Source organism: Cryptomeria japonica, chromosome 5 (assembly GCF_030272615.1).
Source record: "Cryptomeria japonica chromosome 5, Sugi_1.0, whole genome shotgun sequence".
Classification (NCBI taxonomy): Eukaryota; Viridiplantae; Streptophyta; class Pinopsida; order Cupressales; family Cupressaceae; genus Cryptomeria; species Cryptomeria japonica.
In genome coordinates this window covers 14,163,327-14,176,520 of record NC_081409.1, presented here as the reverse complement: position 1 = coordinate 14,176,520, position 13,194 = coordinate 14,163,327, and the positions used below count along the sequence as shown (strand labels likewise).

Below are 13,194 nucleotides of genomic sequence, written 5' to 3'. Positions count from 1 at the left end.
CCTAAAAGTGACTTCTAAAACATAATCTTGGGTCATTTCTCCTCATTTGTGTTGCAAACAAAAGTTTTTTGACAGCATGTTGAAGAAAGGTTGAACAAAGTTTGGCTTCCAAGATCAAATAGGAGGAGTTGAAGACTGATTTTTGAAGCTTCAACAAGTGTTGCAGCATCATTTCCATACATTTGCAACCTCCCATTGGCTACAAGAGGTAGGTTTTTTGACATTTTTTTCCAACTATTTTTGTTTCACAAATTATCAAACATGAAACATTAATTGTTTTTCATTATTTTGTTTTTGTTTTTGTTTTTGAATATGTTTATGTCATTTCTTGCCATACTAACTAGAATGGCATCTACCTCTTCCTCCATTGGCAATGAACAAACAATTACAAAACAAAGAAATGATCCAAATTCTCCCTTATGGAAGTATGTTGACATTTTAAAACCACTTCCAAGAGGCGGGGGATTCCGTTGGAGATGCCAAGGATGTGGTATTGAACGTAATCGTTCATATTATTGGGTGGTAGGCCATTTGTGTGGAATAAAAGGAAGAGGCATTAAAAAATGCCCTGGAAAAGATGGTAAACCTATACCAGATGAGACAATGATGAAATATATTAGGGATCATGAGGAGGTAGAAGAGAGAGAAGCCCGTAGATTGATTCAAAAGATTCAAAATGCACCAAAGAAAACAAGGGGAATGCAAGCCCCATCTAATCCCGATGTTGTAGTAGAAGACCACGCCTTCTTTTCCACAAATGAACCTGGAAGTGAACCACCCTTGACACGCAAAAGAACAAAGGGGCCTTTAGAAACTGCATTTCAAAATGAGAGTAGAGACATTGCTGACCAAGATGTAGAAAGGTGCATTTGTGCAAATGGGTTGGTTTTCAATGTTGTTCGCTCCCCATATTGGAAGCAAATGATAAAAAGTGTTAATGAAGCTCCAAGAGGGTATAAGGTTCCAGGTTATGAGAAGGTACGTGGAACATTATTGGACAAAGAGGTGAAGAGGGTTGAAGATGCATTGAAACCCATGAGGGATTCATGGGCCGAGATAGGTGTAACAATTGTTTCAGATGGGTGGAAAGATGCTAAAAATCGTCCCTTGATCAATGTCATAGCGGTGTCCCCTAAAGGGGCAATGTTTTTGAAAGCTGTGGATTGTGAGGGACAAGTAAAAGATGGCCAATTTATTGCAGAAATTCTCATCTCCGCATTGAGTCAGTGGGACCCCGCAATGTTGTCCAAGTCATAACAGACAATGCAAGAAATTGTAGAGCTGCTGGTTTGTTGGTTGAGGAATGCTATGATCACATCTTTTGGACACCTTTTGCGGTCCATTCACTCAATCTTATGCTACAAAGGATTGGGACTAAAATAAAATGGATCAGAGATGTGTATGCAAAGGCCGAGGACATCCAAATGTTCATCACAAACCACCACATGTCTCAAGGGATTTTTAGATCCTATTCAAATTTGGAGCTATTGAAGGTAAGTGAAATAGTAATTTAATTTTACATTTTCTAATTTTTTTAATTTCAATGTTCATAATATCATTGTGTAAGCTATATTGTGTATTCTTCTTTAAAGTTTGGCTTTATTTTTTAGTCATTTTGGCATTAATTTGTGTTATAGGCTGTTGAGATCCATTTTGTATCAAACACAATCGTCTTAAGACGACTTGTGAAAGTTAGAGTGGCACTATGGAATATGGTGATCAACAACAATTGGATTGTATGGAAGCAGAGTAGCAGTGAGAGGGTAGAAAAAATTAGGGAGAGAATATTGAATGAGAAATGGTGGGATCTTGTTACATATCTCCTAAGTATCATTGAGCCCATTATTTGTATGATTCACTATACCGACATGGATAGGCCTTGCATTGGTGAGATTTATGATGGCATTGACTCAATACTTGAAAAAATATAGTTCACTATAAATCAAAAGATAATGACCCCAAGGAGAAATTCTTCAAAGAAGTGAAAGCAATTATTGTAGAAAGGTGGAATAAGATGACCATTCCTTTGCATCTTCTTGCCTATGCCTTGACACCAAAGTACTATAGCAATCAGTTTCTTGATAAACCAGGAAGGATTCCACCATGGAGAGATCTAGAAGTATCTGATGGGTACAAGGTAGCATTTCTTAGACTATATCCTGATGATGATTTGCGAGATATTGTTACAAATGAGTTCATAGAATTTGCAAATGGAAATGGTCTAAGTGTTGATGCACTTCGTCATAGATCCAAGAGGGATGCTCATAGCTGGTGGTACTTCCATGGTGCATGCTTCCAACACCTACAACCCCTCGCTGTAAATTTTTATCACAAGTAAGTTTAATTAATTAAACTTTATCACAAGTTTATTTATAGTTTACTTTGTCTTCATAGGTTGGTAGTAATTTTTAATTTTAATTTTATTAATGTATAACTTTAATTGTTTACTTTGTCTTCATAGGTTGCTAGTTCATCTGCTTTAAAAAGAAATTGGAGCACATACTCTTTCATCCACTCTGTAAAGCGCAATAGGTTGCTATCAAAAAGAGCGAAGAATTTAGTATATGTGCATTCCAACCTACATCTTCTTTCACACAAACAACGTGACTACACACAAGGGGAAACAAAGATGTGGGATATAGAGCCAAAGCATACTGATTTGGATGCTCCCGCTTCTTAGCTTCTTGCATTGACACTTGATGACTCGAGAGCGAGCAAACTTATAGTGCAAGTGCAAGTGCAAGTGGCATTGGCTCATCTAATGTCAATGTCAATGATGAGGAGGAGGATGAATTAGCTGATCCATTTGATGATTAAACTTGATGTATATGATGCTATTATGGTATGATCATGATGCTATGTGACATGCTAATCTTAATTCATGCTTATAGTCTGCACAAATATTAATATATATATATATATATATATATATATATATATATATATATATAATTTACATGTTTTTGTACTAACAAACCCAAACCCCTTTTCAAAATTTTGCCGTTCCGGCGTACCGGTTCTTCGAACCCGAACCGGCAAGCTAGGTCATGTTCAAACCAAAGAATGCATATAAAATAAGTCCATTTTCCCTAGTGACCTACAGGATGGCAGAAATTTCTACTTGTCTGAGATCTGTTCCAGTTGCACAAGATCCTTCATTGAATAATCAGAACTGAGATAGTCAACCTTAGACCTTCCCTTTTAATGACCACTCATGTGACTGTATGTGACTGAGTTGCTTCCGCCCTAGTCTGGCTTGAATCTCCAGGTATGAATGTTATGCGGCTGTCTCCTTGAGCGCCAATGCTAACCTTTGCTCTGTCGAGGACAAAAGCAAAGAAAATCGTATTGTGCTTGAGCTGTAATTTGTTTCATGAGTCTGCGTCTGATCTCCTCAACTTCCTTGGGCGTCTCCTATAGAGTAATATGGCTCAGACAACCCAAATCTAATATTGCAAGCCTAGACAACTGAATTAAATAATTAGAATCTTAAGCTGGTAAGGGCTACTTCCTACCAGGAGCAGAAACTCAGGTTTTCATCTCTCTGTTTGCATTCGTTTAATGCAGAGCAATGTAAAACCTTCCATGCCCCCTTAAAATCCTCCAACCTGTACTTATACATGCATCTCCTTATGTCAGCTCAACCAAAATAATTAGTTTAATTGCCTCCAAGTTGGCCCAAGTTGATCTTTGAAATATTTTAATAATTACTAAAATTTCATGTTAATTATTTAAAAATCTTTTTATACCAAGTTGGCCTAGATTCCTATGCCACCAAAGTTGGCCCTTGAAACAATTATTCAAAAAACTCACTAATTCATTTATTAATTTAATGTTTTAAAGTTGGCCGACTCAAATAGAAATTGGGATCATTGCACCCACTACATGAGAGTAGTCTCCAAAATAGAAAGTAACTCTTCTTACATATTGACATGTTATAGATTCCATTGTAACATACCATTAAACCTACTTTATCTTTCTTATGAGCTCCATGAGTGCATTGATTGCATTGTCATTTCCTATTTTGAGGGAGTTGCTCCATAACTCCCAATTATTGATTACAGTGTAATAATTACATTGATATTGCCTATTTTGAGAAAGATGCTCCATAACTCCCAACCTTTGACTTCCTTTTGTAACCTCCTTTATTCAATGCCATTAATATAATACCTCACATAAGTAGGAGAATGACAATAAAATGATATGCCTCAACTCCTCATGAGTTCCCAGGTTACCCACTCCAAGAAAATTGGAGACCGAACATTATACCTTAGGATTGCAATAGAAACATCATACTATCCCAACAATCCTTCTAGCTAGGATTAAGCCCCAAAGCATCAACAAAATCCTCTAACAAAAACGTTGAGTTCAAAACTGAAATATTCAATGTGTGTAGGGCAGGAGCAACCACCATCTTGACATACTAACCCTACTGCATATGAGGCACCCACAACAGAATTAGAAGAATGTATTCTAACATGGAGCAGTGCTGAAGAAGGCAAGGAACTGATTTTGATTGTTGGCTGAGCAAATTTGTACTCTACATTATTTTGGGTAACGACCAAACCCTCCATAACCACAAAAGATGTAAAAGATGCTGAAATGGTGCCATTTTCAATGACATCATGCAGCCATGCAAAATAAGAGCAAGAAGAAACCCTATTCACAGCATTAATCTCTTGGACAGAAGCACAAATACCTTGCAAGGACATCTGAAACTTGTCTTGAAGAACCACTAGATATGAAGGGGAGGAGACATTTGCCAGACCTCCCACCCTAAGTAATGACGAACAACCACCAATAGGACAAACAAGAGATTGTTTGATAGAATTGAAGCAACCATCAAGCTCCTCTGCTAAAAGATGGGCAAATGTTAATTGATTGTGTTTATTGTTGTTACACCTTACACAAAATTGTTTTGGAGTTGCATATCGTAGTATAGTTATGGTTAGCAACATTTGGACATTCCCTAGTAGAATCTAGTCTTTTCCAGTACGAGAAGTTTATCTTAGATGAAATCTAACATTGCAACAAATGATTTGGATCCTTAAAGAAGGAACTAAGTTGCTTACATTGGAACACTAAAGAGAGAACAAAAGACTAAAAGAATGTTACTAATTGCTGTCCGCAATTGTCAAGAATTGCTTCTTAAATTTGTAGCATCGTAAATTGTAACTGGTACAATTTAAACCTCATATTTGTGCTCTCGCTTTGATGTGTCCTGTCTTCATTCACCCTAGGCCCGTTTTAGCCCTTCTTACTTCGAATTTGATGTCACTTGTTTGCACCGCTGAGTGGGACATATCCCCGAGCTGTCTTCCCCCATTTGCTGATTTGCTGGTCCTATTTTTGGAGGACTGTTAGCATTTCACAAAGGGAGATTGTTGGCATTCCAGTAAGTTTGTTGGTATGAGGATATTGAGAAGGTTGTTGAAGATTGTGGATATAACTGAGAAAGGATGATTACTGTCTTAATAATATTATTTTGTCATTGATGTCAAGAAATTGATTTTATGATACAGTATGATGTTGCCATATCTTAATGAGTATGTTTTGATAAGTATAAAGATGTCGGTAAGTGACACAGAAAGAATGAAAATGATGGGGAGTAATAAGTTATTCAATGAGACAACTATTACCGATTTAGACAATGATGAGATTTTGTTGTTTTGATTATTTTGATATCCTATATATATATGAGTATTCTAAGAATGAGAAAAGATTTCATTCATTAGATGAGTTAAGGTTTGATATTGTTCTATGTTACCGAGTATGAAGCTAGTCGGTAAACACTAAGGTTATCGATATCGGTTAAAGAAGGCAGAATATCTACTGAGTAAAGGATCAGTATTTACCGAGTAACAACCGAGTAATAACAGAACGCATTGGATGGATAAAAGCATTATTAAATGAAGGATTTCAATGAGTTGGAGATGTATAGATGATTGGTATGTCGTGAAAGAAGTTTGTTGAAGATCTACGACAACGAAAATACAAGAGTTATATCTACAACGCAGATTGAACGGTCATAACCTAGCACAAGTTCCAAGGAAGGAATACAAGTTCCAAGGCGAGATAAAACGTTTTCAGATCGAAGGATACAATGAACCTAGTCAAGTTTGAAGATCTGATGGCTAAGATTGATCATGGGAAATGTGATCAAGGAGATTAAGTGGTTAGGAATTGTTTATAAATAAGAAATTGTTGATGAACAATAGAAGCGGGCAAATAGAAGAACAGTGATACTACAGTAGTGATCATCGAGCACAGAAGATTGAATATCTGATTAAAGAACAGATTGAGAAGCCCAGCAAGGAGCAAGATAAGTCTTATGACAAGATTATTTTGAGCATATAGAGTCACATCTAGCAATGTGTTTATGCAATCTGTAACAGGATTGGCTTTTAACCGAGCATACTCTAGAAGGGTACATTTCTTAGTGGGTCCAAAATCCCACAGTGGTTTTTCCCTATTTGGGTTTCCACGTTAAATCTGGTGTTAAATGTGTTATGATGTTTTAAGTGTATCTGTTTATGAGTTTGAATGATTTATAGTCATAGTTGCATATCAGTAAAGGCTACCGAGGTTGAATCTGATGAATACATTACGTGTTGAGTTTTTTATGGTTCACCCCCCCCCCCCTCTCATCCTACTAACAAGGACTAGGGTGTGGTGGCGCCCTGGTCCGGACTAGGGCGCCCCATTGCCCTGGTCCCCCTTAAATAGAACCCAATTCAGATTTGGGCGGGGTCTTCCCCTCCCCAATGGATTTTGGTCACTTTGCCTCAATGTGACCATTGGAGGTCGGCCTAATTGGTAATTTACCTAGGGAACCCTATATAATTACATCCTATCAATTCATTTGAACATAACACACATACCTCATTATTCGTGCATCTGTCATGCATTCATCATCAAGTATTCTCAAGCATTTCATCCTTCAAGCATCATGGAGCAAAGTCACATCAATATTTATGCAAGCATGCGTGTTTGATTAGGTCATTCATATTAATGTGATTGTCATGTTATTGCATCCAACATTCGTGATTACATCTAAAGAGCATCGCATCATCAATCTTCTACCTACCATTGCAAATTTGAGGATAGTCTTCCAACATTTACTTACAGTATTTACATTTCATGCTTCAATGCAATCCAAGGTTAATTCCTAAATTGGGATTTGACCTAATGCAAACCCCTATCGACAACCCCTTTTCCCTTCTTTCTGTGTGCAAGGAATTGACTCAGGAGTTGTGGTTGAAGATTTTGATAGAGTTGATGATAACGAACAAGTTTAGATTTTGGAGGAGCAAAAAGCAGAGGACCAGGGCTACCTACCACCACGGTCTCGGGAATTTTTCCCAAGCTTTTGACAGTGGATCTCGTGCATCTCCCTAATCCGAAAAAGCTCCCACTTGCCTATGCAAGAGTTACAAGACCAGGGCGACTTACCACCATGGTCTCGACAATTTAGCCCGAATTTCCAACAATAGGTTATGATCCTCTTCTTTTGTTCAGATCCCTGCCTATGGCTTTGTCTAATGTCTATAACTCTCTGTTGCTTCTGATTCGCTTCATTGATCTATTGTTTCACCCTAAGCCTCACAGTTCACATCCAATTTCAACTCCAAAAGGGGAGACAACCTATAGGTAAATTTAATTAATATCTCAGCCCTTTTTCCTAAATGATTTGTGGCTAGATCTATTGAATTTCCTCCCCCTTTTAATGTATGGTTGATTTGATGAGATTAGTGGTTTTATTATCTTAATTGGTGAAACCCTAATTTCCAAATCACACCATTACAAAATTTAATTGATAAGTTTCCCAGAAAGTCATCTAAGGTTCTATCCCTTTGTATTCACTTTTATCCACTCATTGAATCTCACTATTTCCCTGAAGAAAATATTGATATTGAGTCCCAAAGAGACTTTCAGTAACGATGATGGCTGTAGTTGCATACATAAAAAGTCAGACAGTTGAACAATTTGTTTTCGCTTTTAATTTTGTTACATGTAGGATTTGTTGTCAATGTTAGTGAAGGAAGAAATCCATAGGCAAAACTGCTGTAATTTTTAATTTTTCACCACAATTTTGATTTACCTCTTGAGATTTCGTCAAGACAAGGTCTTTCATTTATTGCAGTAGCAGATGGTGATTTTTCTACTGGAATAGTCTTTAGGGTCACCTTTAACTTATCATTTATGGAAGATAGTGAAACAACTGTTTTCAAATTAATAACCAGTTGCTTCCGGATTAGATTGATGCAAAAACTCTCACACAATCTAATCCGGAAGCAGCTGGTTATTAATTCATGGATTGTGGAAACTTAATGTCTATAACTGTTTTCAAACCTATATTAGAAAGCTTTCTGAAGTGTATGGGATTTTCTTAGAGATTTTGCTTTGATGGGCTGCCTTTGTCAAATGATTCTATTTCTTTTGGTCCTTTGGACCTGGTGTGGTGCTTTTCTGGTCCACCTTCTATTCCCTGTATGCAAGAGTTGTTGTTTACAGGTTTATTTTACTCCAAAATTTCAGATGCAAAGGGTGTGAAGGTGAGAAAAGTTCTTTAGTGCCGCAAGGGATCAATTTATTGAATTTAGGGCTATTTGCCCTTATGAAGTTTCTATTTGGAAGATCTGTTTGCAAAATCTTTTATACCTTCTAAACTTGTGAAACATCGTAAGCTTCAGATTAAAAAGTATAGTATTTTAAACAATTTTATCAAATCAGCTATAGATGTACAGTAGTCAGGTCAAAAGAAGGTTCTTCTCTTTGATGCCATTTTAATCTTTTGTAATTTCCAATTTTGGTTATGCAGGTGGAGTTAATGACTACAAAGAACTGATGGACCAATTTCATCACGTGTCTGCTGCTTTTTTAGCGCTTGGAAAGAGGTGTGCTATATATTCCCTGCCATACTGAAATACACAATTAAACACAAGTGGCAGTATTGTCTAAGCCATCTTGATAAACTTGATATTTAGAAATCCAATATATCAGTAATTTGAGATGTCATTACATATATAGTATGTACCTTGTGGACGATGGACATACGATAAACATATTTATTATGCTTAAGGATGAAACTGATCCTTTTTTGTAATGGGTGTTAAATGAATCTATGTACAGTTATTATTATTGTGTCTCAGACACAAATTTAGAGTGGACAATCATAGATTAGGATTCAAAATGTACATCTTGCACCAAATAAAAGCTTCAAATTTCAGCTTCTTGCAAACTCCATAATGCACACTTAATCCTCTAGAATACCATTCAACTCATAACTGCACAGATACAGGAAATCTTCAATAATGACAATTTCATAGAGGGAGATTGATTGATTACATTATTAGAACCCACATTCCATTTTAGATGTGATTATTGCGTACAAATAAATACAAAAAGCACCATTTTTAATATAAACAACCCTATAATAGTTACACATTGATCAATTTTTTTTTAAATTTCTGAACATGCCACTTATTACGAAATTTAGCAATATGGCTACTTCTGTTCTTAAGTTGGTTTGCAAGTGACATTTCTTTAAATATTCTTTACTCTTATTTTTTTCTATGTGGTTAGCCACCTCTTAATGGAATAGGCATTGTATCTCTCCCTACAGTTGACTGCGATTTCTTTCAACTAATTTATTAGCCATTATATACCTATAAACTAGCATACAATGAATTCTAAGACATGATAAACTAGCATACAATGAATTTTAAGACATGTCCATTATTTTTATCATATATTTTTCGTGGTAGTGAGGTTAACGAAGAAAGAAAGAAAGAAACCATAATAATGTCCACTAGTGATAAAAAAATGTCAATGGGACCTAAAAGTATGGGAAGCTATTATAGCTAAGCAAGAGTGCCGGAAGTAATTCAACCCTCAAAAACAAGATATCTTACACTAAATTTAGATTTAAATGTAGCAAGCAACATAACCTGATAATAGGTAGGTAATTTCCAAATGATTGGTCTCTAGACAAATAAATATAAATAAAGCCATGTTGTGATGACCTTTAGTGTTCAAGTTTGTCTACCAGTTCTAGAACTTCTTATGAAGTAGATTTTCTTCTACACAAAATAATATTTAACTGCAATAGAAGCATCCCACCTTACCCAGTTTTCTTCATAAGTTAACGAATTAAACAGTTGCACAGAGTTTACGCCACAACTTAATGTTCTAATATGCAGATCCAAACAACGTATATGGAAACAAACTAGATCAGACTTAAATTAAAGAGAAATCTCTATCACATAGCAGGTTTCAATTGACAATGATCATACAACAAATCTTTCCTTCAACTGTAATGATTGTGGACTACTACAGGGTGTTCAAACAACTAATACACTTACAGTCCCACCATTTCAGCCTGCGATTTATGCTTCCTCATCAACTGTAATTTAGATCTGGGTCTGTGATTTTTCTATTTAGGAGAGGATGACTCTGGGACTTCTGTGCATAAATTTGTTACCAATAAGACCCCCTTGTGTAGCAATATGGAAATTCTGTGCCAAAATGAGGGTCTGATTGTCCCTTTTTGTGCATGTTGCTGGATAAAGTAGCACCTTTGTGGTGAGATTAGATGGCCGGCAGCCTGGTGTTGTCCTGTCCTACATTTGATCTGCACACCTTTTTGAATACTACTCCAAACTCAACTGAATTCCTCCCTTGGTAAGTTGCTTCTACTGCAGCTCACCTTTAAGCTCAGCTCAAGTGGCCTTGCATTGATCTCAAACTCAGCAATCTGGACTTCTGAAGTAAATCTGATCTGAAAGCACAGGTCTGCTCTAGTTACAATATAAAACGTAGGCATGCAAATTACAATTTAGAGGTTGGTAGACAGAATAAGGTAAGGGGTTTCCCAAAATCTTGTCCAATGTCCGCTACCATTCATCCATCTAGCTGACTTGAATTTATACTTGTTTTGAAATAAAGTCAATGCCCGAAAGGACAACCCAGGTTGGCTAGGATATTATTATTATTTTTAAAATATTAAATAATTCAAGGTTAGCGCCCAAAAGAGGTCCAGGTCAGCCCAAAATAAAAAGTTTAATAAATAATTATATATAAATATTATAGCAGTAGTGTTGAAAAACACTTTTATTATTAACAATGGTCAGACTTTTGGCATTAGGTGAGGGGGACATCATAGTCCTCTCATCCCAGATATTGCTTGTCCTCAAGCAACTTTAGACTCAAATGGTCAAAGATTTCAGCTCCTTACCATGTGGCATCTTTGATAGGCAAGTTCTTTCATTTTACAAAATTTTCTGGAAAAATCTTGCTCTTCAACTTCTTTTCCTTCATATTAAAGATGCGGCTGCAAAATCAACTTTTCCTCATCATCAAGTGGTGGCAACTCTAATCAACTTTTGCTTTCTTGAGGCATGATACATGAAAAACATTATGTATTTTGCTGTTTGCTGTAAGTTCCAGCTCATATGCAAGCTCACCAATTTTTCCTTGTGATCTTGTAGGGCATATAAAATCGTGGCTTCAGCTTCTCAACACCATTTCCTTGAGTAAAGATTACCTTTAGGGCTACAATCTCAAAAATACTGTGTATCCTACCTCAAAACTCTTTTAGTTTGGTGGCGATCAACATACAACTTCTGCTGTTTTTGGGACTGCTATAAGTTCTCTTTGAGTGCTTTCATCATAGCCAAACTGTAATAACCCCCATGGTATCACTTGATGCAAATTATTAAATAATATTAATATCCTAAAGAAGAAATAAATCATTAAATATTGTAAATAGATGATTTAAAATATTAATGTATTTAATATATAAAATAATAAAGAAAAATATTATTAAAAATATTATTAAATGTCAATATAAAAGAAAAATAATAATAAAAGAAAATATATTTAATAGATATTAAAAAAGTATTATTTTATATTTAATACATTTACAATGGCAATATTTAATATATAATTGTTATTCACAAACATCAAATGTTTAAAATATAATAAGTAACCCCCCCGCACAAATTAATATCAACATATACTAATTCTTATTAAAACCCCCACCCCCATGATTACCCCCGCACAAAGGGATGCGATGGTAAACGCAGCCTGGGCTGCGGTTACCCTCTCACCCCTTCATGCGGAAGGGGACCGTGGAGGGGCACATCCCTTCACGGGGTTTAAAGGGGAAGGAAGGAGGGTGGGAGAAAGGGAAGGAAGGAGGGCGGGAGCGGACTGCAGGGAAAAGGAAGAAGGTAATCAGACTTCAAGGTAAGAATTCCTCCCTATATTAAATAATAGTATAGTATATGATAGGTTCTTATTACTAATATTAATAGGTGGTATTAAGGGTAAAGGCTCATTAATATTAGTTAATATTAGTTAATGAACAATGGGTAATGGGTAAAGTCCATTGATAGGTAATGTTAATGATGGTCTAGTGAATATTTATACACATCTTAATGTATAGTATTCACTAGTCATAAAAATAGGGATAAGATATAATTTTGTAAATGTTGTATACATAAGTTTGCATATTAAAGGATTATGAATACAAGGTATTTTAAGAAATATATTGCATATGTAAAGGATGAAAAATCATATTGATATATATATATATATATATATTAATTAAAGAATACATTAAGAATCTATGTTAACACAAAGGATAGTTTATGAACTGAAAATGTTATGCAAATATATGGCTTGGTTGACTAAAACTCAACCAAGAAGAGAAGGATCGGGTCAATCCCCTTTGAGGACGTGGATGATGGAGGCATCACCCAAGACAAGGAAAGGCAAGGGTCTTCCTTGGCTCGCTGGGGTGTAAGAGGTTATACCCCAGACAGGACTCAAAGGTCGGACCAATCCCCTCTGAGGACTTGGATGATGAAGGCATCACCCAAGGCAAGGAAAGGCAAGGGTCTTCCTTGGAGGGCTTGGGTGTAAGAAGTTACACCCAAGACAGGATTCGAATCCATCTTCGATTTCCTGGAGGGCGCCGCCTAAGGACATACTCACGTATGGCATTGTATCCTTTTTTTTTAGATGAGAATTATGATTATGTTAATTGAGCATTCAAGTTAGATTGCAATTCGGATTACTTATATATGTATATATATGTTTGTTATGTTCTAACAATCTATTTTGCAGGTTAATGATCTCTAACTAGTAGGGACATTACAGTGGTATCAGAGCATAATCCTGCCATCCTGT

General features: G+C 36.0%; 1 protein-coding gene across 1 annotated transcript in view; it reads left to right on the top strand.

Moving 5' to 3' along the window:
- The window catches only part of LOC131077989 (squalene synthase 1), a 141,346-nt gene that overhangs the window by 59,056 nt on the left and 69,096 nt on the right, over window positions 1–13,194 (top strand). The window contains exon 5 of the mRNA XM_058015602.2: window positions 8,822–8,897. Within this exon, the coding sequence (XP_057871585.1) occupies window positions 8,822–8,897 (76 nt within the window). The remainder of the gene's footprint in view (window positions 1–8,821; window positions 8,898–13,194) is intronic.